This window comes from Vigna unguiculata, chromosome 11 (genome assembly GCF_004118075.2).
Source record: "Vigna unguiculata cultivar IT97K-499-35 chromosome 11, ASM411807v1, whole genome shotgun sequence".
Classification (NCBI taxonomy): Eukaryota; Viridiplantae; Streptophyta; class Magnoliopsida; order Fabales; family Fabaceae; genus Vigna; species Vigna unguiculata.
This window is the reverse complement of record NC_040289.1, coordinates 38,519,535-38,544,279: the sequence shown is the minus strand read 5'-3', so window position 1 is coordinate 38,544,279 and position 24,745 is coordinate 38,519,535. Positions and strand designations below refer to the sequence as shown.

Sequence of the window (24,745 nt, the reverse complement as noted above, 5' to 3'; positions counted from 1 at the left end):
AATCTTTAATTAGTTAATGTAGTACTTCTTCGTGTTTAAATTTAAAACAGATATTTTAATTATACAATTTGAGAATATTTATCTTTAGTTTTTTTCAGTACTGTTAACACATGCGTTTACATAGTTAAACATTATATATGTGTTTTTTGTACGATTTCTTACCTACTACTCTGTGTTATAATAATTAAACATTCTATTCAGATGTTTACTTGTTTTAAAAAAAATTAACAGATAAAATACAATTAAAGAAAAGATTAAAAAAGAAAATAATTTAGGACGTTCGTGTCAAACTAAGGAAAGGCTTCTGCGATGAGTTTTCACTCACCGTTCTGATGGTGCCATAGGTCAACACCGTTTCCACTTTAATCCAACACAAACATTCTTCAATCTCTCTCGTGCTTATTATATCATCGTATTCATTCGTAGTTACTATTCATTCAAGAAGAGGATCGAAAACGAAAATGAAACGAAATTGAAATTGAAATTGAAATGAAACATTGTAGCGAGATCCCTAATCCTTCCCTTCACGCACCATAGATTTTTGGTGATTCTTCACCCACGCTTCGTATCTATCTCGCATTATAAATCGACGCAGAAACCATGCTTCTGCAGAACCAATCAATGGAGGAGCTTCTCGTTCAATTTCTGAGAGCGGCATGGCTCGCTGCAACGTTACCAATCGTAATCGCGTCCTTTTCGATTCCCAATCTAAGCTTCCTCCGCCGCACCTTGATTGGCCTCGCCGGGCGAGGCAAAATCATGCAATCCTCCCAAGTAAGGCCACTTTTATGCGGTTTCCATTTTCATCCCACGCTCTCGAAATTTCTCATCACGAACGCAATTTTCTTTGTCAGCAGAAATTCACGATTCCTCAGAGGCTGTTTTTTCACTTCTACCTGGTGGCTTTTTTGTGGACCACGTTGCTGCTTGTCGCGACTTGGGCGTACGCGTACCGCATGGTGCCGGTTGTAGCGGAACCGTTTTCGTATTCTACTATCACCAGCTTCTTGACGGGTGGTTCCACCATAAGAGCCGATTCGCATAAAGTGAAGCAGGGGTATGCGGCGTGGGAAGCGGTTTCTCTGCTTTTGCTGATGGAATTTCACGTCCTCCGCCGACTCTTTGAAAGCATTCACGTCTTTGACTACAGCCCTTCTGCCCGCATGCATGTCATTGGTTATTTCACTGGATTGTTGTGAGTTTTTTTCTATTGATTTTTTTTTTTATCTGTTTCACTTGCATTTGTTTCTTTTGAAGTTTGGAAGTTGTTTTTACCGTGCTGAATTGAGAATTTCTGTGAAGTCTGTTACTTCCTTTTATACTTCGTTGGGTGAATAATTCTTAATTCTTGATTGATTGGTCTAAAATTGCAAGGGGGACTTGTAAACTTAGTCGATTCGGCCAATACAATTTCTGAAATGCATAGGTCACTGAATTATTTGTCAAGAAATATGAGTAATTCACTCTTTAAATTTATCTTTCTGACACTTTCTCCATAGGTGAAATTCAGGTGGTCTCACCAAATATGCGGTTTCCATTCCCCGTTTTGGGGCTCCCATTTCTAAATTAGTAGGACCATGCGAGTTTCATCTGATAAGAGTGTCTCAATGGAAAATGTTAGAGAACATGATGCTATCGGGTTTGACGGTTTAAAGTCTTGTTCTTAACATAAGTCATGACATGTCATGAAAATATGACATAGGTTAAAGTATAATGTTGTTTCCAGGGATATTCAAGTTTGAGTTTGGCTTTCATCATATTGCATTTCTTGAATCAAATTTTATGAGGATGAGCATGACGTAGTGCTTGGAAAATAATGTTGTAGTTGCCATTGCTCTTTGAATGTTTAGCATGAGCTGAGAGAAGTAGAACATGCATATTTAAATACTTCTTCATTATAGAAGACTTTGTTTAAAACGGTCATTTACTCTTTTCTGAACTTTTGTTGTTGTGTTACATAAACTTTGTAAAATTTATTTCCTGAAAAGATTTCCCCATTTTTATTTGGAAAAACTTGTGTCTTGTATATCTGAAGTTATAAAGATATCTTTCATATCCAATACAATATTTATGATTGTTTTAACAGAACAGGTCTAATCGACATTTGGACTGTCTGTATATTTGATGTTGTTGACAAATATAGTCTGATCGTTAAATCTTTAATTCATACATTTGATCTACCATAATGCATTGAAATAAAAACAAGTGCAAGATGTGGAAAGTAGCTGATGATTTCAATTGAGAGTGATTAATCACATTTATTTTCTCACTTGAGAATTAAGTGTTAGTTATATGCTTGGCCTAGATTGATTTGAAGTACTAGTATTACTTGTTGATGTGCAATCTAAAATAAATTCATTCTTTCTGGTTATTTGAAGTGAGAAGGTCCACACCTATGTTTTTAGAACACTATATACATGAAGACTGATTGCGTAATTTCCTGTATTTGTACCTTTTAGTTATCACTGGTTGTTCTCCAGAAGATAATAAAACAAAGAGGATTGATTTATTATTTTTCTGAAGCTAGTTTCTACATAGCAGCACCACTATCGCTGTGTGGTGATTGTGCAGTTGAGGTGTTTAACTTCGTAGCAAATCTAGTGACCGAGTTCATTGTCAAGGGCAAGAATCAGATGCAAGTAACAGAGTTAGACATCTGGCAGGTTTTAAATCCTCTTATCAGGCTTGGGTGGAAGCATTGGATTGCTGGAGCTGTTTTCTTATGGGGTTGGATTCATCAATACCATTGCCATAAGATTCTTGTATGCATCTACTTGTTAGACTGTACATTTTAGACCTCTAAGTCCTTGATTTTAAGACTTTTTTTATCTTCATGGCTTCTAATTGCTATTTATTTTCATCTCACTGATATAGAATTATACTAATGCTACCAAGTCACAATAGATGATAAATTTAGCGTCAGAAATTAAATATCTATAGTTTTCTTCATTTGCTCTGCATGTGGATCTTTGTTTGACATTTTGTAAACTATTATACAAATGATTATTTAAAATGAAATTTTGGAGTTTGAAGCAAATATGTCAATTTCGTAACGAGGTAGACTAGGTTATCTTAATATTGTTACATTCAATTATCGTGAGGCTGAGTTTTATATTGGCAGGGTTCTCTACGACATTCCGCAGAGGAAGAGGAATATGTAATTCCTCATGGTGATTGGTTTGAAATCGTCTCCTCTCCACATTATCTCTCTGAGATTGTAAGCCTCTTTCTGTCTTTTTTATATCTGTCTTTTATAACTTGTACTTATGTGACTGATATGAAAAGCCTAATATTTGATAATGATGAAGGTTATATACGCTAGTTTTGTGGTCGCAACTGGAGGATGCAACCTAACAATCTGGTTACTTTTTTCTTTTGTGGTAATATTTCTTTTGCAGTTTTTGCAAGGTTTTAATATTTTAAACAAATTATCTTCTGTTTTTTCATTTGCTTTTGGCATATTTCTTTTATAGGTGGCAAATCTGTCATTTGCAGCTGTGGAAACACATAAATGGTATCGTCAGAAATTTAAAGATTATCCAAGTAATCGATTTGCTATAATTCCATTTCTTCTGTGAGACTATGAGCAATGTGTAATTATCACAATTGATCTCAGCAAAGAACTTTACTATTTCTCAAGTTGTACTTGTTTAGATCAAGCTTTTTTAGTGTAGGTAAGCTTATACTACTGGAATTACCGAGATAACTTTTGGCTCTCTTTTTGGTGTAAAAATAAACATTCAGAGTCAGAGTCGATCCTATTTTACTTTTACCACCTAAGTAAACCCTAAATAGATATGATTTGCATTCATTATGGAGTTTTCAGAAAATTCTGGTCATGTAAAATACTCATCGGTTGCTGATAACTTTCGCGGTGACAATATTATTGGTTGAAATATTCTTTTCTATGTTTATCAAATTACAAATCTCAGGAGGACAACTTGCATAACTTTGTATACAAATATAATTTTTGATCCTGAAATAACCATGGTTAATACTGTTATGGTTGTGTGGTTAGCCAAGTTATTCTATACATCATTGTCATGGTAATTAATTACAACTAGGAATGCGAATTTAGACTTAGACAATTTTTCTTTCAATTAAAAGTTAATAGCCTTCGAACTCCCTTGATGGCATCATTAGCCCTCTTCAAAGTAAATTTATACGTGGTGGGAGTATTACTGATGATCTTATTTTGGTTGAGGAGATTGTTTATTTCATGCACAAAAGTAACAGCAATAACGGTTTTGCAGTCTTAAAAATTAATCTTGATGAAACTTATAACATGTTACAGTGGGATTTTATGTTGAGGTCAGAGATGGTATAATTGTGTTTTTTATATTTCAGACACTTATGAATTAAATGTTGACATGTCCAAAGATGAGGGCTCCTAAATAAAACGGAACATAAAAAGGAAGCGAGCAAATGGGCAAACAAATTAACTAAAATTATTCAGAAATCTCCCTTAATTAGTCCACGAAAAATTCAATGGGCTAAAAAGATAAATATTTGAACCATCGAAAAAAAGAGTTTACATGATAAAATCAATGGACTACCAAGGAGCCTGAAGCTTATATCATCTCTGAATGTTAATGCAAGTCTCAAGATCCATCGGCCAGTGCGTTTTTGCATATTTGGAAGATCATGATGCATTCTTAGGAACGGTATTCTCATGCATACAGATTTATGCCCCAAAACACAGCTGGTTGATTAGTTCGATATGCTTTATCTAGATTTCCAATGAGCATCAGGTCCTCTTTAGACAACTCAAAATCAAAAACCTGAAAGTTTTCTTTCAACCTCTCCACTTTTGACGATTTAGGAATGACCACAGTGTTCCTCTGAATGCCCCAGCGAAGAGCAATCTGGGCAGCAGTCTTTTTGTATTTTTCAGCCAGACCCTGAAATCAAAGAAAATGGTACAACAACCTCCTCAAATTAATCAACTCCGTGAAACTGTTTTTATACACAATTGGTAGTTTGTTAATAACATTGTGCTCGGAAACTAGTATTCACCACTTACTTTGAAAACTTGGTCATCCAAACATGAAACTGTACCAAACCATTCAGAATTTGCAGCACCACCTCCTAATGGAGTGTGTGCAGTGACACAAATCCCATGCTTCTGACAAAACTTGACGAGAGATTCGCGCTGGAAGTATGGATGAGTTTCAATCTGATTTACAGCAGGTTTTATCTTGGAATATGCTAAGCAATCTCTTGTCAGAAAGATATCATAGTTGCTGCAAATAACATTTTTGTAAGAATGCAATTTCAATAAAAAGAATCAAGCATTTCTCTAGTTAATACTATGAACATCTAGACCATTAAATCAAACACAGATGGGTTATCCAATACATTCCTCTTTCATCATGGTACAAAAGTCTAACAGAAATCAATTTAAATAAAGTCTTATTAATCTAGCTAAGGGTTACCTGAAATATGAGACAAGGGTGAACAAAGCAGAACGATGGAGATCCAAAAATCAGATTCATATCACAGCATATAAAGATGGATAATGCAAAGAGACTTGGCTGCAAGTCTTTAATCATCCACCAACAATATAAACTTTCAAGCAGGAGCAGGAAAGTGCATTTAAAATCATGCGACTAAGAACTAATGAGAGGCTGTGAAGATATCAATCTTTCTGAACTTGACAAGGATCTTTGTTTTATCTTTCTTCATTCTGGATTTTACTGTTTCTATATAACTGGACAAAACTTGCCCATAAAGGCTAGTAATTTTATTTTGGGGGCATCTACTAGAACATAGCAAAATTCTTTTGCATAACCAAATTGCACCTGATCCCTATGCTGCGAACTAAACCGGATGAAACAAGATCCTCCATCGCATGCCAGGTAGTTTCCAGGGATATGGTGGTATCTATATCCAGGACTCCATCATCATCCAAAGTACTAGAAGTATTACCAACCCCTGAATGTGTGCAATATGCGAAAATTATATTAGAAGGCATTCAAATGTGCATGAAAGCACTGGTAAAAATCCCAAACAAAATACCATGATTTGAGCTAATTTTGTAAAGTAGCCAGCTACACTATCACAGAATAACAAAGCAGAAGCAATCATATATATGTCTGAACTGGTTTGTATGGAATTGAAGCTCATCTGTGTTTTCAGTGTAATGTTCAAACACTGATGACTCCTTTAACAGTGATGGTTATAGTTGTAACCATCATACACAGAAAGATAAATTAAAGGAAAAGGACATACCAGTATGCCTTACGGCAACAGGAAAATGAACAAGATACAAGTCTAGATATGTTAACTGAAGCTTCTTGAGACTGTCTTTACATGCCTCAGGAACGTGTCCATGATCGGAATTCCAAAGCTAAAAGCACATTCAAAAGCAAAGGGTAAGACTGTAATTATCTGAATCAGAACAATTATCATTACCATACAAATCACGAACATGAATTACTACGAAACTAACTAACCTTGGTGGTAATGAAAAGGTCCTCCCTCTTCACAAGGCCACTATCAAGAGCCTCCTTAAGCGCCTCTCCAACTTCTGCTTCGTTCTTGTAATCAGCTGCAACAACGCATCCAAATCTCGTCAACCACCTTATGCTAATCCACGCATCACTACGTAAACGCATCAACTAAAACTTATGTTTTGACATTAATTAATCAACAGGTTTTGGTAAAAGGGATAAAAGGAGAATATTCAGAAGAAAAAAAAAAGTAACTTTTAATCATTATCCATTTTGGGAACGACTAATCGTTTTAATAATTTAAACTGCACATAAAGAACATCGCCCGCGTGCATTTTGGATTCGATTTGAACGCTGTTCATACCGTAAAAAAATGCCTAAGAAGGTAGAAGATTCGAAAGTAGATTAAGAAGCGCAAGAAATATGCCAAATTTGGAACACTAGAATACCAGCGCAATCGAAATGGCGATAACCAATTTTGATGGAATTGAGAATAATTTCTTTGATTGCTTTTCCTTCCATGCGCCACACACCCAGTCCAATGATGGGCATCTTGAAGCCACTGTTGAGCGTAATTGCCATGATTTTCTTCTCTTCCTGCTCCACTCACCTCTGCTACAACTACTTCATGCATTTTACTGTGATCTCTTATGCTACAAGTTTGGGCCACAATGCGGGTAAAAGCCCAAGCCTATTATGATAGTGGAAAAGCACGATGTTATGACAACTGGACTGAACCGGTTAAATTCGGGTCGGGTTATATTTTACCGGTCCAGTTGGGGGCACGGAAAGTAATTAACCAACTATAAAATAATGGAAAAGGTTCCTTCCCCTCCACACTGTACGGTAACAGAGATCGGAACGTGGAACTTCTCTGTGGGGAAATCGGAATATCTCACTTCTCAGATCAGATCTATTCGACGTCGTTGCAGTGATTATGGCTTCCTTCAGCGGCGATGAGACAGCACCGTTTTTCGGCTTCCTTGGGGCCGCAGCTGCTCTCGTCTTCTCCTGTAATTCAATCCCTATTTTCTCAATTAGATCTATGTTCGTAGTAGTTACATGATCTCTTTCGAGATTGAATTTATTACGAAAATTTATTTCCCTGTGCGCAATTTGATCCCTGCATGGAAGAAAAAAAAAGGCAGACAGTATATGTTATTGTTGGTTGATTCAGTTGTTCTTTGGTAGTTTCTGCGGTTCAATTGTTTTGTTGGATTCAATTGCGTAGCTGCAAATCGTAGATTTAGTTTGGCATATAGGCACTGATTTTTTTCTCGTGGATATAGGTTGATGACTGATACCGAATAGTTTTGGTTAGAATTTTCGTTGCTTTGGTTGGGTCTCAGTGGACAAAATTAGTCTATTGAAATTGCTTCACGTTGTTTTTTATTGCTGAAATTGATTGGTAGAAGAGCTTGAATGGTTGTGTAATTAAACATAGAAAGAGGAATTGTGAGGTTTTTTGTTAGTTCTTCATTCTCTTTAGATTTATCTTACTTAGAGTTGTTTGAAATGACGGAGGAAGGTATGGGAGCTGCCTATGGCACAGCAAAGAGTGGTGTGGGCGTGGCTTCGATGGGTGTGATGAGACCGGAGCTGGTGATGAAGTCTATTGTTCCTGTTGTTATGGCTGGAGTTTTGGGTATTTATGGTCTTATTATTGCTGTTATCATCAGTACTGGCATTAATCCCAAGGCCAAATCTTATTACCTCTTTGATGGTTATGCACATCTCTCCTCTGGTCTTGCCTGTGGGCTGGCTGGGCTCTCTGCTGGCATGGCTATTGGTATTGTTGGTGATGCTGGTGTTAGGTATGATTCTTCTGCCTTGGTATTTGATCTTATGATTAATGTGGAAATTCATTTGATCATCATTTTTATTCAACCTATTTTGATCATATTCTGAAGTCTATAGATTTCAGGGTGATACTTAATGCAATCGCTATGCTTTCAATCAATGGACATGTTATCATGTTATCCTTGATGAAATGTATATTTTGCTGTTAGTTTGATACAGGGATATAGCTTTTGTAATGAATCCTATTAAAATTATTGCTTTAAACAATTAATCTTCTTCTGCAGAGCCAATGCACAGCAGCCAAAGCTTTTCGTTGGAATGATTCTCATCCTCATTTTTGCTGAAGCTCTTGCCCTGTATGGTCTCATTGTTGGTATCATCTTGTCTTCTCGTGCTGGTCAGTCTAGAGCTGATTAAGAAAGATGTGCTGCAAAATATTCTTTGATCTCCCTTCTCTGCTTTAACCTTCTTATTATGAGGGCGAGGGGGTAAATTGTTAATTGTGGAGGTTAGTGATGTTGGAACGGCACTTTCAGGATTTACCACATACTTATGTGAAAGCAGTAGCTGCACCAGTCATTTTTGTGTTTGTATAAGTGTAGTCTTCTTTGCTTAATAAAGCTTCTTAAGCTTCTTTTTTCCCTGTGCCATATAATCTTAGTATTAAATTTTTTGTGCTACTGCCATTGTAATTTATTTGTATTAATGAGTCTTTTAATATCGGATGCTAGTGTGTCTAAACGTTGCCTTGTGTTTTGATCAATTAGTTGTATAATCTGAATCCACATGGATGTTCTCAATAAACGACCATTTTGAGCACTCTAATATTATTTTGAATCCTGTTATTGTCGAGTCAGGAACGAAATGTGAAATGAACTTGATTAAGTTGAATAGGCGAACTTGTCAGTGTACTAATTTTGAATGTGGTATTATTTTTCCCTACTAGAAATAAGAGTTTTGTTATTTGTAGATTAAAGTCAGATTATATGTATCTTCTTTACATACTTATTTTTAAATTTAACTGTGTTTTTTTTTCATTTAAATATGTTATGTTAAATTGTCGTACAAACAAATAAACCAATAATATAAAGGTAAAAAACTGAAGAATGGTATGAATTATCGGAGAGAAGCAGTGATCTTGAGAAATCAGATTGAATTGATGTTTCAACGTGCTTCCTCGCTTCACCTCTTCAAAATCATTAAGAGTCTTCATTTAACCTCCTCTTTCTGAACCTCTCACTCGTACATGACTTACGCGGCGCTACGAGATCCATGAGTAAGGTTAGGATATTTTTTTTTATAACAACGCACTCTAGTCACGTGTAGCGAATTTGATATGATATTTTTCTCTACTTCTGAACTGTCAACGTTGATCACAGACTCCTTGGCTGCCATTTCTTGTCAAGAGTAGTATGCTTGTATTATTTGCCCTTTTCAGTAATTTTACATTCAATTGATCTTTGTACGTTTAGCTCAAATGTAAATAAAACCTTACTTTGTAGACAAATTAAACATATTGTCCGATTTATCCATTCGCTTCGTTTCATAGTTGTTTGTGGTTGCTACTGTTACTTCCTTCGCTTGAGCCTGATTGAACATAAATTATGTTATATACTGTCAATTATTGTTGTACTGTATGTCCCATCGGTCAATCGGCCAAAGCCAATCCTCAAGCCCATCGGTCAAGGTTGGAAAAACTCGTACATAAAAGACTATCGATCGAACGGCCTGGTAAATAAATTGCGTAGGACCATCGGTCAATCGGTTCTACAAACAAACCACATAGCATCGTTAAAAGAATATCGGTTAAACGGCCTGGTGAACAAACTGTAGGACCATCGGTCAAACGGTTAAATAAATAAGTCAAAAGCCAACCACGTTCAGGCCCATCGGTCTATCGGTAACACCTAAACGAGTTACTCTGATCCCTAAGGGCACATCGGTCGATCGGACAAGCACGAGCAGCACCTAAACATAACAAAGGACAATTAGTAAATCAACCATCGGTTGACCAATCTCTTTAGACTCGTGTAGTCCTTTACATGCGTCCGTCGGTCGATCAGCCATACACGAATCGTTCACGTTAAAAACAAGGCACAACTAATCCAGTCAAGCGGCCATCGGTCGCACGGTCGAACAACCAGTCAATCGGGTTAATTAACGTTAAACGAGTCAGTAATCTTGATTAAAGGATCATTGGGCTGTAATTAAGGAACCCTAATCACAGGCCCACACCGAAAACTATAAATAGGGCCCAAAGGTAGGTTGGTGGGGATCTTAAATTCGCATTTATTATGGCAGTCACACTGATATTCCGATCGGTCCTTTACTGACTTAAGCATCGGAGCCCTTTAGACAGGTACCCCGATCATCGTCCCAACCGATCGAGCTAAGGAGTGGATTTTCCTGGAGAAGTTACAGCAGAGTGGAGTAAGCGTGAAGAGGTGAAGAGGTTCTTTAGTAGACTCTTGATCTCTACCCTCGAAACAATTGTCAATACTGAGACAACTTACTTCACTTTGTTTGATTATTTCTGTTAGGTTTGGAATAATAAAAGAAACGCATCAATAAGAAAACACATGCACTAATATTTACTTTCCATTTGCTTATTTCTTCCTGCTCTTCAATTTTGAGATAGTCATATCAGACTCATTATCATTTTCCCTAGACGTTTAAAATTTTACGTAACTTCTTAGTCCTAATTGAAGTTTGAAACTCCTCAAGAGTAATGGTTTATTTTATGTTGAACAAAAAATACTATTCAAATGCTCAAACGTTTTACTGTATACATTAAAAAGAAGCAAAGTCTTATCATTATTATCGGGATTCACTTCAATATTTCCAAAATCTATTGAAATTATCTCTTACTCCATGATCATTTTTGACTATATTTATTGTTTTGAACAACTACAAATGTTTTTTTCAAATAAAGTCTATGCGTTAATGATTTTGTAATATACAATAATTCAAGCTTTATTCACATTATTGTAGTGGTTTAATTTTCATGAATTTCCTTATTATCTTTCCATCAACACATAAAGATTATGACACTTTTAATTTTTTTTTTCTCATGTCACTTTTCTCTTCTTGTGATAAGATGACCTATTAATCTTATCCTTTATTGCTTCAATATAATCTCATATCAAGATAACTATCATTTTGATCCTCCATTATACAAAATTATAGTTTCCAAAGAATTCCTCCAAATTAGACTTTGTAATCGTTTTCCAATTCTTAATTTTCTTGCTATCTCTATAAACTACACTAATTGTTGAGTTCAAAAGATTATATGACGGAAATTACTGAGTTCAAAATAAAAAAATTATTTGACACCACCATTTGATAACTTTAATAAAAGTAAAGTGATCTTAATAAAAATAACCTTTGTATAAAAAAAAAACGAAAGATAATGAAAAATAATATTAAATAAGCATAGAAAAAAAAATACTTATATAATAAAAGGAAAATACTATTTTACCTTGACTTTGGAGCTACTGGCTTACTGGAATAAATTATGTTTTTGAAGAGTTAAAAACAAAAATTTGACGGTCAAAGGTTGCTTGGTGAGTACGGTCCCATCAGAGTTCAAATGGGAAGTAACCAAAACCAACAAGTGAGAGATGGATATGAGAAGGTTCTTGGTGTGGCTCCAAATAAACCACGGCGAGAATAAGAATAAGAATGCTTAGTTTATTAACACACACTTTTTGGTTGCTGGCTAACACTCACTCACTCTGTGTCTTCCAAATTGTGGTGGTGAAGTGAGTGCTGAATCCTAATGGCTCTGACATGGTCTCACACCATCTCTCCGTCGCTTCACCTTCCTCGATCTCTCTCAGTAAGTTCATTCACCCAACCAACCTTTTCCTTTCTCACCTTTCTGCATTCTCCACTCACTATCAATGCCCTTTCCTTCCATTTTACCAGACCAGAGACACTAGGACCTTCAGGGTTTCCTGCGTCACCGATCAAGATCCCAAGGTATTACTATTCCTTCCATTTCTAGTTTCCACTTCTCATCCTCTTTGTCACGCGCTGGATAATGCATTTTTCAATGTTTCAAATCAAATGCTGTAAAATTTATGTTTACATTTCAGCTTTTTGTTTAGTGTATACAAATTATTTTAAATGATTAGGAGGATTCACGCAGTTCAACATTCAATTAAAGTGAAGACAACCCCTTATCCGCAAATTTACTGCCAATCACAGAAAATTTTGTTGACCTAAGAGTTTGGGTTTCACATTATCACCTAAGAGTGCTTTTGCAGGGAACTAAGATGATCATATCTATAACTGGAGCAACAGGTTTTATTGGTAGAAGGTTGGTGCAAAGACTGCACGCAGGTTATGCCGCCCTCTAGCTTAATGCGCACATTTGTTTATGTTTTATGATATAAAATGCGGCATTTGTACATCTAGATTTGGGCCATTTTTATTCCTGCATAAATTTTACTCTAAAATGCATTGTGGTTGTATTTTCCTAGTGTTCTCTTGTACATCTATATTGCACACAGTGATCCTCTTGTTTTGCAAAATATGAACTAAACGAGCATAAATAGTTGCATACTCTGTGATGATGAATCCGTATAACCCCTGGATTTTGTTGGACTCTTGGTTGGCTATTTTTTATTAATTAAATTCTAAGCTTCTGTGGGTGTATGTGTAAACATTTAAGCTAATTTGCTTCTCAAATAACAATATTTGCAGACAATCACAGTGTTCATGTCTTGACGAGATCTAAATCTAAAGCAGAAACAATTTTTCCGGGTAAGAAGGTAATAAATTAATGCTATGAATGTGCACTAACACTCACACTTTACAAAAGAATACCGACAAACTTATTTACAGCTGCAAACCTTTCCAAGAGACCAAAGTAACACATCAACTTCAATTTTTAAATTCTAAGTAATATATATTTGTTGGTTTCAATTCATTCATAATTTGAACTCTTCCAGTTTTATTTTTCTCATAGTGGTAGAGAAAAATAACAATTTTCTGCACAACCTGACTCTGTCAGACATATACTATACGTTGGATTAACTGGTTAATTTTGCCTTGGTATCTACAGCAAAAGACTTTCCAGGAATCAAGATTGCACAAGAGCCAGAATGGAAAGATAGCATTCAGGGCTCAACGGGGGTTGTGAATTTGGCTGGACTACCCATAAGTACCCGATGGTCTCCTGAGGTTATTACCGTTCTTATTACTTCCACTACTTTAATGATTTAGTCTTTAACTTACACCTATTTGGAGTGGTTATTAAGACATATTAGGTATCTTTCTAGTGATGTTTTGATAAAGTCTCTGTTTAGGCTAATTGGATTTCTAGTTGTGCTGGAAAGGCCTCATTTTCATCTGTTCTAAATTTTATTGGAATAAGAAAATTTACATACAACATTTTTATATCCAAAATTCTTAATTTATAAATAATATATTGATGTATATTTCAGAAACTTTTTCTAAATTGGGCACTGATGTAAGTTGAAAACTGTTGGACATTATTTTTAGAGGAACTAACTGACTATACATACACATACACTGTCTATTTTTCCGTCTCTTCCTCTAACCTTCATTTTTGTGCTGGTAAAATTAGCACATGCACAATTCCAAGGGAGTAACATATATTTTAATGCTGCAGATAAAGAAGGAAATCAAGCAGAGCAGGATTAGAGTGACCTCAAAGGTAAGCATACATTTCCCATTGACAAAAATGAAAACAAATATATTCTTTATTATTTTCTCTTGGTAAAAATATGTTCCTCCACATATTTTTCTGTCATTTGCATAAATTATTGCTAATTCTTCTGACCTATTTATTTCGTAGCAAAGGTTGTAGAATTGATAAACAGTGCACCAGATGAAATTCGACCTAAAGTTCTTGTTAGTGCAACAGCTGTTGGTTATTATGGTATGTATGTTTGTACGCAAAAAATGATTCAATAATGCATTGGTTGTTTAATGCATTGGCTGGCAAATGTAATTATTTTGGAGCACGTGTTATATTCACTGACTGCTTAATAACTATGCATTATTTTGCATGCACAGCAAGTTTTTTCATTTTACTTCCACTTTAATACGTTCAGGTACCAATGAGACACAAGTCTTTGATGAACGAAGTCCATCAGGAAATGATTATTTGGCTGAGGTAAGGAAATAAATACATGTTTTTGTTACTACTGTAAGAAAGATAAGATATTAAATTGTGATGAGAAAATAGAAATTAAAAAACTTCTTTGCTTTGTGAATGGATGGAATATTTAAGATATTGATCTTTCTTATTTAACATTTCATATGATGACGGTTTTAATCTCTTAGCTTTCTGTTTTTCTACTTGGTTTATTTTTTCTACATAGTTGATGGTGTTTAAGAATATTGGTCATAATTGATATATCTTATAAATAGCTTTTGTCTATTTTTCCTGAAAGTGTGTTTATGATCATTCAGTTCTTCGAATCCAATATTTTCGAGTTAACGAAAGGTATTAAAACTACTCTGACTTTGGTTTTGGGCGTTTGAGTCATTTGAAAACCAACATTTATTATTTTGTTGAAAGTGCAAAAAGAACCCAGTTTCTTCTTTGAAATTTGATCTCGAACTTTTTATTGTGTCTAGTACAAAAGATACTAGTTAAATGAAGGCATTGATTATGAAAAATAGGAGCTACTTCTGTCTAACTTTCTGTCCATCTAGATGTTATTCAAAAATATGGAACCATGTTCAACTGTAGCTTCTAGATTGCACTGACCAAGAATTCCCCTTCTGTACAGGTTTGTAGGGAGTGGGAATCCACAGCCCTAAAGGTAAACGGAGATGTTAGACTGACTCTAATTCGCATTGGTGTTGTTCTTGGTAAAGATGGTGGAGCACTAGGTTTGACTTCTAAAGTGCAAATTATGGACTTAAATATATAGTATTTGATATCCTATGCTATTACTGTCCACTTATGCCCTTAGGCTTATATTGGTGATTCTATTAAATATGATCTTGAAACAAAATATATTTTGTAATACAAGTATTTTTCTTGTTTAATGTCATGAAGAAATTATATCTGATAAAAAAACTATTGAAAATTCACGATATTGTTGGTTTTAACTGATAATAACATCTCTGTCTCTGCAGCTAAAATGATACCTCTCTTCAACTTGTTTGCTGGTGGACCTCTCGGTTCTGGAAAACAATGGTATTTCACTCAGTTTCTTTCTCTTGTAAGAGATGTACTGCGTAGTATTTTTAGCTCATTCTAAGACACTGTCGATAAAGCAAAATAGCCCTTTTTACAGCTTGATTGCTGCCAATAAGATGTTTAGTTTGTATTAATTTCATGGTAGATGTCATAGTTAAGTACACGGACAATTATATTTTGACACTAAATTTTTTTTACACCTATTTGATACTACCTTTCCCTACTTTTGACTTCCTCTTTTTCTTTACAAATACAAAACTAAATTTTTTTTACACCTATTTGATACTACCTTTCCCTACTTTTGACTTCCTCTTTTTCTTTACAAATACAAAAGTTTACTTTTTTCAATGACTATCGTACCTCTACATGAGTATAAAATGATGTCTAATAATATTTTTCCTTCATTTTATTCTTTGGTGCAGGTTCTCCTGGATTCACTTGGATGACATTGTCAATTTGATATATGAAGCGCTATCAAATCCATCTTACAAAGGTGAATTATTCACTCCCATATCCCAAAACGAATTTATCAAAATTCTTCAAAAAAGAATGCAAATGAGATTACCCATTTTCCTCTTACTACACTAATACCTCCAACCACAATTACACGGTTAAATTACATTACTCCTTTTGAGATACCCCTAGCCACTCTAGACATTTTCAAGACAAAGTATTTTCTGTTTGGTTTGTTGCTTTATCGTGAATGGTGTTTGTTTAGGTGTTATCAATGGAACTGCACCAAATCCTGTGCGATTGGCAGAATTGTGTGACCAGTTGGGACATGTCTTGGCTCGCCCCTCATGGCTGCCGGTACCTGATTTTGCACTCAAGGCTGTCCTTGGAGAAGGTGCTTCTGTGGTAAGGAATAATCTGTTCTCACTCTACTTAACTGCTGCCATTTAACTTATTCTCTTTGTAGGTTTTAGAAGGGCAGAAAGTGCTTCCTACTGAAGCTAAGAAGTTGGGTTTCACCTTCAAATATTCTTACGTCAAGGATGCCCTTAAAGCAATTCTTTCTTGAACCAGTTTTTGCCTACTCAGTAACTGCCATATTCTTTATTCTTTTCAATCATGCATGCATCCATTCACCGGTATACGTTTGAAAATGTGGTTGTGCTTGCATTGTAGTCAATATTATTTTTTTGGTAATGTATCACAACGTGTATTATAGCATATTTTCTCTTATATTTTTTGTCAAGCACATTTCATTGCATTTTCTCCACAAATTGTTAAAACATTTTTTAATTCCTTCAAATTATTATTTTTTAGCCATTCGAAAAACAGTAGCTTTGAAAAATTTATTTCTCTTACCTTTTTCTCTGCATAATTTTTTAATAAAAAGCAGTCTGTGACGAATGAAATCCTATCCTATCTGTGATTAATGTCATTTTAAAATAATTAAACCTTATGCTGTTTTTGAAACGTTCTTTTTAAAGCTGGCCCCTTCAGTTAAAAAGAAAAACAGAACTAGAGCTTATATATTTTATAACACTTCTTTCCAGAATGACAGAGATCTTAAACTAATTAGAAAATATAATTGAAATAAAGCAAGAGAAACAATTAGGTCCCCAATTTGGGTCCCGTTTTTAAGTAGTTGATAGATTGATTTGTCGAACTAAATTCATTTCTACAACGTTTTATCGCAATTATCCAATTACATATCCTAATGTGTCATAAGTTTAGATAAATATATTTAAAGTAATACTAATGATAGAATCTGATTAATTAGTAGTGTCAATTTACACTGATAGTTTATAACTATCAATCAAATTCATTTTGTAATTGCCAATTCATTCAAATTATATGATTATCTTAATATATGAATAATATTTATTCTATACAATAAGTGAATGAAGCACTCTTATCATTTACCACCTCGTGGATGAAAATACAACTGATTTGCCAAGCACGTATAATAATTAGGAAGAAAAAAAGATTGTAAAATACTTTATTATCCTAATCAATGTTTGTGGAAGTTTTAACACTGCTCGTTAATGGGATATCGCCGTTAGTGCCATGAAGTCCTTTGGGTTTAGGGTTCCTTCTCCAGAAATGACCGAAAGAGCCTTCAATTTCCTCAAGAGTCTTCCCACGTGTTTCGGGTAGCATTGTGTAGTGAAAAATCCACGCAGCAACAGCGACGGCGGCGAAGAGAAAAAAAGCTCCACCAGTGGTAATGGCCTTACAGAGGGACAGAAAAGTCATTGAGATCACCCCACTCGTCACCCTATTCACAATGGCCCCAATAGCCACGCCCTGAGCGCGCAACCTAAGCGGAAAAATCTCCGAGCTATACACCCACGTGATGGGCCCAGACCCAATCGAGAAAGTAGCTACATAGGCCAACACCGAAGCGATGCTCAGCCCAATGGCCCACGTCAGCGTCGAACTAGAATGGCCCACCACGGTGAGACTCACAGCCAGTGTCACGAGCGACAATATCAGCCCACTGACGCTGCACAAAAGCAACACGCGCCGCCCGGCCCGGTCCAACAAAAACGTGGCAACCAAAATGGAAACGGTTTTCACGAACCCAACCGCCACCGTCGCGAGGAGAAGGTAGTTATCGGATTTGATTCCGGCGCTCTGGAAGATTCTCGGGCTGTACAAAACGACGGCGTCGATGCCCGTGGCTTGCGCGAAGAAGTGAATCCCGAGCGACGCGATGAAGATGTGGAGAACCGGGCGCGTGGGGTGGAGGAAAAGCTCTTTCCATACACCTTGCCCGTGACTCTGCTTGTTCACCAATACGACGTCTTCGTCGCAGTCCTGAGGGATCCCAGCCGTCTCTTTTATGTCGGCTAGCCTTAGCCGAGCCTCTTCCTCGGAGTCGGAGATTTTGTACAGAATTTTTTTGGCTTCGCCTAATCGACCTTGCGCCACGAGCCACCTCGGTGACTCCGGCATCACTAACACTACCACCGCTAGAAACATGGCCGGAATGGCTCCCACTCCAAGCATGAGCCGCCATCCCAGCCGAAGCGACAGCTTCGAAAATCCATAGTTTGAAATGTATCCTATTAGAATCCCTCCGTTTAGGAATATCTGAAAAACCAAAAGTAGTTACATTCAATAGTTGCGCACATAGTTTATTTCTAATTTGATAAAACAATTTAAAAAACCAGTTCAATATTTCATAACAAAACTGAGCGTAACTTTGGAATTGAAAATTTGAAGTACTTATTTATGCAGCTTTCAACACAGTAGGTGAAGTAACAGAAAGATGATTGGAAGGAGAGAGAAATAGGAACCTCTGGCAAGGAAGTGAGGAGGCCGCGGGAGGAGGTAGGGGAGATTTCGGAGGTGTAGACCGGAGCGATGAGGAAGGCGAAGCCGATGCCAACGCCGGCGAAGAAGCGGCCAAACATGAGAAAGGCGTAGTTAGGGGAGAATCCCATGAGGATTGCTCCGGCGAAGAAGATGATGCCGGCGAGTGCAATGGTGTAGCGCCGACCTATCCAGTCGGAGGTTCTGCCGGCGATGAAAGAACCGACCGGCGAGTAGAGGTTGATGATACCATTCAGGATTTCGATTTTCACATCCGATACTCTAAGATCTCGTTGTATGTACAACGCTGCTCCACTCATCACTCCAATATCTGTAATAGTTAAAATTCACGCTTATTTTTAACAAAAACATGGATCGATTAAACATAATATAACCTAGCAGTGTAATACTGACCATAACCAAGTAAGATAGAAGTCATGGAAGCTAAAACGGCACAAGCTAAAGCAAACTTGTTTCTTTTGGGTTTGTTTTGAAGATCAAAATCTTGTTTCATAGATGGAGGTTCGTCCACAGCCATGTTTGTTTTGAGGATTATGCAGTTTTTGGAGAAGAAGAATGACCATATATAATTGGAATTAGGAAGAAGCACGTTCCTTGTCGTTATCTTATCTCACACTTACGCCATTTTCTATGACTCTTCACTCTCTACTCAAACAACGTGCAATAATTTGCTACTAGTGAAACAACACGACTCACTTATCTAGTGCACTCTGCACTAGTTAAAATCTCACTTTTAAAAGCATTTTAAACATTAAAAAAATAAAATAATAAATGTGAAATATGTAAAAAAAAATGTGTTGATGTCAAAACAATACTCTAATATCTTATAAATTAGTAAAATATAATTATTTATTAAATTTTTAAAAATTAATTGTTATTTTAGAATTTTTTTATAAAATAGTTTATCTCAAATTTTTTTTATTTATCTACAGTTATTCTCTCATTTTTAATATATTTTATTTTATTTTTAATAATATAATTTTATCTTATATATTAATTTAATAATATTATAATATCATTATTTACTAATATAATATCATGTATATTTAAAAGATGTGTAGAACCGTGATATTTTATAAATTAGTTATGATATTTGTAGTAAAAAATTACAGGTTTATTTTAAAAACTTTAATTCTGGAAATCTCTTTTTTAAATTAAACAGTTAATATAATAAGTTTAATTTATTTAAAAATTTAGTTTTAAAACTCGCATTAAAATTTTCGCGCAGTTTCCTTTTTATTTGCTTTTAATCTAGATCATGTATATCAAGTTATTCATGGTCATTATCTAAAAAAATCTGCTCCATTATCTGCTGAATATTCGTGAAAACATATTGTATATTTTTTTATAGAGTTAGTATCCATAACCTAATCATATGAAATAAATTCCACAGTCCATATATTACCTAATAATATAAAAATTATGATATTACATATTTTTAAACTAGCAACTAGCAACAGAACACAATTGATGTCTCTGTTATTCAAATACGTTATGATATTACATATTTTTAAATCTGTTTGTAGAAAAAAAAAAATCATGTTCTCATTTCAAAAATTGACCGTTAGTAAAGACACGAGGAGTAATGAGGTTCACTGAAACTGCAGCCATATTACCAATTGCAAAGCTGGAATGAAACATCACAAATGACAAGACAAGTAATAAGGTTCACATATATGAGCACTATCATTTACAAATGTGTCACTTTTTTTTCTTTCTTTTTCTTTCACTCTACTACGGTGTCAACTAAAGTTAAAGTTTTCCTCAATGCAGTAGCAGATTTTTAAAATAATATTTTAAGAGTATTACATGTATAAAAATTTAAAAATGACAAATAATATAAAATACATTAAAGTTTTAAAAAAATATTTTATTTATTATATGAAAAAAAAAACTGAGATTCCCTTACATTAACCGGGTCGCACTAGTGAGATGCAACTTCATTCAACATTAAACTTTTGTTTGAATTAAGTAAATTTGAGAGGTTGAGAAAACACATAAATATAAGGAGACGAGAATGAAAAATTAAATTGTTTTGATCGATGGAAAGTAAGAGAAAATGAGTATAAAAATTGGAGTTGATTTGATTGATATAATAGAAAAAAATTGAATGTATTTTCAAAATAATTTGTAAATTAAATTAAAAGTAACTTGATATAAAAATAAATTTTTAAATATAAATAAAAATTAAAATATATTTTTTTTATAAATTTTAATACATAAAGAAGTAATATTTTTAAAAAAATACTATATTACATATTAAATTTAAAATTAATTAGTTATTTATTTATTTATTTATAAAGTATAATTATTCAAAAATATTAATAAAAAATAATCAATTGTTCAATTTATTGTTATCTTCAATTTCTTCACATTTTTCCGCAAATTCGAAAAAAAAAATTGAGATTTAAATTATTTTCTCAATTTGTGTGATTATTTGTTTGGCTAACTTGACATACTCACATTTCCTTCTGTTTAAAAAAACTGAAGCTAAAAAGGATTCTAAACATTATAATTTGTATAAGTATGTAATACTTTTAATAAACATGTTAACACTTCTGTATTTTAGTCTCACATTTTGTTCATATTAAAATACGACGAGTGATTAAATGGGTTGCTAGTTTTTTGTGTGATGATTATGTGGAACGTTAAAAATTGAATTATATAAATATAAATATGTTTATAAATTAAAACTGTACGAATGTTATGACTATATCAAAGCTTGTAGTATTTAATGAGAGTGGATTTAAAATATAAATGTCTTTTCTTTTTTTAAGAAAATTAAAAGTAAACTAGTCTCCTCTTTTGTGAAAACGAAAATGAAAAGTCAAATTAACCATGTCATATTTATCTAATATTTAAATATTATATTTGTGAATTGTACATTAAAGATAAATGATAAAATAAATATATATTAAATATCATTATTTTTTCTTGATTTGTTTTAGTCCTGTATGTTTTTTACTTCATACAGGTTGTTCTTAATAATTAGTTCAATCAAAGTTTTCAATTTTTAAATATAAATAATAAGACATTTTTTCATTAAAAATTGATAGATTTTATTATTGAATCTGAAAGAAACTTTCTATTTTTTTTACTAATTGAAGAACTTTAAAGGAGAACGAAATTGTGTATTTATTTTTCTCCCTTTAAAACGAGTGCATGTGACAATTAGGTATTATTTTGGATTGATTATTTTCCAAAGATCCTTGATAAGATTTTATTTAAAATATCTATGAAATCACGTATAGATAAGTTATAAATACATTTTTTTCTTCATTTATCTACATTAATTTAATTTATATATATAAATATATATATATATATATATATATATATATTATAAATAAAAAATGTTTATTTAAATGTAAACTCAATTATTAAATTTTAATTAATAATTATAATTCTTTGTTTATTGTGTGAAGTTAATTATAACTGCCCAAAAAAATGAATCTCAACCACTGAAATAAAATCCCTTCTTGTAAAACCCGTGATGAAAATTCCATGCAGAGCATTTTCAAGGACCTGATAAACAGTATCAGAAGTGAGATTAAGATAATAATTAATGAGGTATTTGTTTCGTGTGCATTTAGTTTTTTTCTTAGTTTTTTTTTTTTTAAGTACAGATCCATCTATTTTTATTGTCTTTTTTAGGAATATTTGTTCGTCTTAAATACTTATTTATATGGTATGATCAAAATTTCACTGTTTAAGTATACAATACAGCAATTTTTTGAGTAATTCAGTAGAAAATACTTGTTTTTATTAATTTGTAGTCATGTTTTTCTTTCAAGTAGTATACCAATTATAACTAAATAGTATTTATAATATTATATTCAAATTTAGTTTTTCAAATAATCTAGTAAGTTAAAACATAATAGATTCATTCACGGATGAGACATATTACATCGTTTCGTGTTAGAATAGTTTAAGTGTGAGTCAAAAGTTTTACATTGAATAAAATAGACAAAGTTAAACACTATATAAGAATAAAGATATAAAGATTCATAACATTATTGCCTTAAGATTTTGGTGTAAAAATGATGTCAAATGTCTTATATGTGTAAGACTAATGTCATATATATATATATATATATATATATATATATATATATATATATATATATATATATATATATATAAGTACAATCTCTCAATGACTATAATCCATATATGAAAAAATATATGTATAACTTATTAGTGGTATCAGAGCCGATGATTCGGGTGACTCAGCGCATAACAATAACACAAAAATGGGTCACCGTATCCTTAAGAAGAAATTGTTAAAAATAATCCAAGTATAAGTCACAAGTCTCACAAAATTTTAATATAAAAATAATATTAAATATCTTGTATATATATATATATATAATACAAATGTCATATATAGATTTTTCAATAACTATAACCATTAATATGGAAAAAATATAACACATCACTTCCGATATACTTAATTTCGGATATACTTCATTCTGATAAGGGATGAAAAAAAAGAAATGCTTACGCATATGTGAGTATAAATTATATATATTACATGAATATTTTTAAGGCTACACGTATATATATATAAATATATATATATATATATATATAATATAATATAATAGATAGTTTGATTTTGTAAGGTCATGAAATAAAATATAAATTGATTTTCTAGTAATAATATAGATTTAACTTTTTATAGGCTCAACAGTTTTAATAATTAAGAAAAATAAAATAAATACATAAATGATTTTAATATATTATAAATTGCTTAATATAGAAATAATTTTAAAATAGTATTTATATTTACCCATCAAATGAGTGATATGTTAAACTTTACAAAATCTTTAAGTATTCTAATGAAAGTTTTGAGTGAAATAATTTTCTTATAAATATCTATATCTCATTTACTTTTTTAAAACACCTACTTTTTAAAAGAAAAGTATGACCTAACTTTAATATGATGTATACATATGATATAAAAAAAATTTATGATTACTCAAATTTCTTTAATTAGTTTTCGATCAAGTAAAACTTTTAATTATTGTGACCAAAAAAAATTTCGGACACCTTTAAATTAATGTAATGAGATTAATAATAATAATAATAAAAAAGTTATAATACTCAAACTAAATTGAGGTCTTTAAAATTAGAACTTTACATGTTCATTACTTTATAAAAAAGTATTTAGATATTTTATGAGCTTATATTCTTTATATTCTTACCATGAATATGTGTTATAATCAAACAAAGATAGTTTGTAGCCACAAATAAATAAATTATTACCATGAATATGTATTATAATTAAACAAAGATAGTTTAATCACAAATAGATAAATTAATAAATAAGTTTTAAATCTAACTCAATTTTACAAAATTTTAAATACTATAAATTCATTTTATCTTTATTAAAAGTGAAATGTTTAAAATAAATTTATAAAAAAACAAAAATACTTAAAAGATCATCCTAAAATGCAATGGTAACTACACTTAAATAGAAAAAATAAAACAAAATATCTCCTTAAGGGAATGTTTGTCAATTTTTCAAAACCATTTTAAAGTACAAGACAGGCTCACTTACCTGAATTCTCAACATAATGGCATTACTCACTTTTTATGGGAATTGCATTTCCTTTTTGAATAACTTCCAGAGATATCAAGAAAAGAAAATTATGAGTGAGCACCCGTAGTTTCAAAACAATAAATTTACGTAAATTGTGTAATTCACTATTGATTATAAAAAAGTAAATAAATTTTAAAAAAGCACAATAATAGACAAATCAGACTAAATAAGAATGACTTTTAATATAGAAATTGTGTTAAAATTATACGATTTTCGTTTAATAAAATTTAAATTATATTGGAACAATGTGGTGAAGCGGCTGGTTCAAAATTGTTAAAGTATGATACGAATTCTAAATAAGTTCGTATTAAAAATCACTCTCAAAACATAAACGTTTTATTAAAAATAATACGAATTCATAGCAGAGTTTACTCTTAACTCTGGTAGTAGTGGAATTGTTTCCTATGTGAGAGAGAA

At 32.9% G+C, this 24,745-nt stretch overlaps 5 protein-coding genes across 7 annotated transcripts; 3 read left to right on the top strand and 2 right to left on the bottom strand.

Moving 5' to 3' along the window:
- Positions 1-278: 278 nt before the first annotated feature.
- LOC114170560 (polyprenol reductase 2) lies at positions 279-3,906 on the top strand. Of its 2 annotated transcripts, none has more exons than XM_028056063.1 (6): positions 279-774; positions 855-1,195; positions 2,528-2,762; positions 3,122-3,217; positions 3,309-3,380; positions 3,474-3,906. In XM_028056063.1, the coding sequence occupies exons 1-6, from the start codon at positions 601-603 to the stop codon at positions 3,576-3,578; spliced, it is 1,023 nt and encodes a 340-aa protein (XP_027911864.1). In that variant the 5' UTR covers positions 279-600; the 3' UTR covers positions 3,579-3,906. The 2 variants fall into 2 exon arrangements, with proteins under 2 accessions (XP_027911864.1, XP_027911865.1); XM_028056064.1 differs by having other exon boundaries at positions 281-774; positions 858-1,195.
- Positions 3,907-4,426: 520 nt separating this feature from the next.
- On the bottom strand, positions 4,427-7,106 carry LOC114168431 (NADP-dependent D-sorbitol-6-phosphate dehydrogenase-like). Of its 2 annotated transcripts, none has more exons than XM_028053229.1 (6): positions 6,902-7,106; positions 6,456-6,603; positions 6,232-6,349; positions 5,802-5,934; positions 5,024-5,243; positions 4,427-4,901 (listed from the first exon to the last, which is right to left on the bottom strand). In XM_028053229.1, exons 1-6 carry the CDS (start codon positions 7,084-7,086, stop codon positions 4,671-4,673), a joined length of 1,035 nt encoding a protein of 344 aa, XP_027909030.1. In that variant the 5' UTR covers positions 7,087-7,106; the 3' UTR covers positions 4,427-4,670. The 2 variants fall into 2 exon arrangements, with proteins under 2 accessions (XP_027909030.1, XP_027909031.1); XM_028053230.1 differs by having other exon boundaries at positions 6,456-6,550; positions 6,902-7,088.
- A 175-nt stretch (positions 7,107-7,281) lies between these two features.
- On the top strand, positions 7,282-9,077 carry LOC114170508 (V-type proton ATPase 16 kDa proteolipid subunit). The gene is made up of 3 exons (XM_028055998.1): positions 7,282-7,465; positions 7,981-8,266; positions 8,537-9,077. Exons 1-3 carry the CDS (start codon positions 7,390-7,392, stop codon positions 8,667-8,669), a joined length of 495 nt encoding a protein of 164 aa, XP_027911799.1. The 5' UTR covers positions 7,282-7,389; the 3' UTR covers positions 8,670-9,077.
- Positions 9,078-11,824: 2,747 nt separating this feature from the next.
- Positions 11,825-16,683, top strand: LOC114169903 (epimerase family protein SDR39U1 homolog, chloroplastic). The gene is made up of 13 exons (XM_028055290.1): positions 11,825-12,090; positions 12,180-12,233; positions 12,521-12,596; positions 12,960-13,019; positions 13,321-13,439; positions 13,891-13,935; positions 14,082-14,160; positions 14,336-14,397; positions 15,020-15,122; positions 15,372-15,432; positions 15,858-15,928; positions 16,154-16,293; positions 16,355-16,683. Exons 1-13 carry the CDS (start codon positions 12,031-12,033, stop codon positions 16,454-16,456), a joined length of 1,032 nt encoding a protein of 343 aa, XP_027911091.1. The 5' UTR covers positions 11,825-12,030; the 3' UTR covers positions 16,457-16,683.
- A 599-nt stretch (positions 16,684-17,282) lies between these two features.
- Positions 17,283-19,370, bottom strand: LOC114169902 (polyol transporter 5-like). Its single transcript, XM_028055289.1, has 3 exons — positions 19,117-19,370; positions 18,687-19,033; positions 17,283-18,480 (listed from the first exon to the last, which is right to left on the bottom strand). The coding sequence occupies exons 1-3, from the start codon at positions 19,238-19,240 to the stop codon at positions 17,392-17,394; spliced, it is 1,560 nt and encodes a 519-aa protein (XP_027911090.1). The 5' UTR covers positions 19,241-19,370; the 3' UTR covers positions 17,283-17,391.
- Positions 19,371-24,745: the final 5,375 nt, after the last annotated feature.

Bases quoted from the DNA above. Each gene is read 5' to 3' on its own strand.
- LOC114170560 (XM_028056063.1), top strand. From the start codon at position 601: ATGCTTCTGCAGAACCAATCAATGGAGGAGCTTCTCGTTCAATTTCTG. The intron at 3,218-3,308 runs GTAAGCCTCTTT...ATAATGATGAAG, and splicing joins CACATTATCTCTCTGAGATT to GTTATATACGCTAGTTTTGT. The intron at 3,381-3,473 runs GTAATATTTCTT...TTTCTTTTATAG, and splicing joins GGTTACTTTTTTCTTTTGTG to GTGGCAAATCTGTCATTTGC.
- LOC114168431 (XM_028053229.1), bottom strand. From the start codon at position 7,086: ATGCATGAAGTAGTTGTAGCAGAGGTGAGTGGAGCAGGAAGAGAAGAA. The intron at 5,935-6,231 runs GTATGTCCTTTT...GCACACATTCAG, and splicing joins TGTTGCCGTAAGGCATACTG to GGGTTGGTAATACTTCTAGT. The intron at 4,902-5,023 runs GTAAGTGGTGAA...CTTTGATTTCAG, and splicing joins TGGATGACCAAGTTTTCAAA to GGTCTGGCTGAAAAATACAA.
- LOC114169902 (XM_028055289.1), bottom strand. From the start codon at position 19,240: ATGGCTGTGGACGAACCTCCATCTATGAAACAAGATTTTGATCTTCAA. The intron at 19,034-19,116 runs GTCAGTATTACA...TAACTATTACAG, and splicing joins TTCTATCTTACTTGGTTATG to ATATTGGAGTGATGAGTGGA. The intron at 18,481-18,686 runs GTTCCTATTTCT...TTGGTTTTTCAG, and splicing joins TCCTCACTTCCTTGCCAGAG to ATATTCCTAAACGGAGGGAT.
- LOC114170508 (XM_028055998.1), top strand. From the start codon at position 7,390: ATGGCTTCCTTCAGCGGCGATGAGACAGCACCGTTTTTCGGCTTCCTT. The intron at 7,466-7,980 runs GTAATTCAATCC...TGACGGAGGAAG, and splicing joins AGCTGCTCTCGTCTTCTCCT to GTATGGGAGCTGCCTATGGC. The intron at 8,267-8,536 runs GTATGATTCTTC...CTTCTTCTGCAG, and splicing joins GTTGGTGATGCTGGTGTTAG to AGCCAATGCACAGCAGCCAA.
- LOC114169903 (XM_028055290.1), top strand. From the start codon at position 12,031: ATGGCTCTGACATGGTCTCACACCATCTCTCCGTCGCTTCACCTTCCT. The intron at 13,020-13,320 runs GTAAGAAGGTAA...TGGTATCTACAG, and splicing joins AGCAGAAACAATTTTTCCGG to CAAAAGACTTTCCAGGAATC. The intron at 15,929-16,153 runs GTGAATTATTCA...GTGTTTGTTTAG, and splicing joins ATCAAATCCATCTTACAAAG to GTGTTATCAATGGAACTGCA.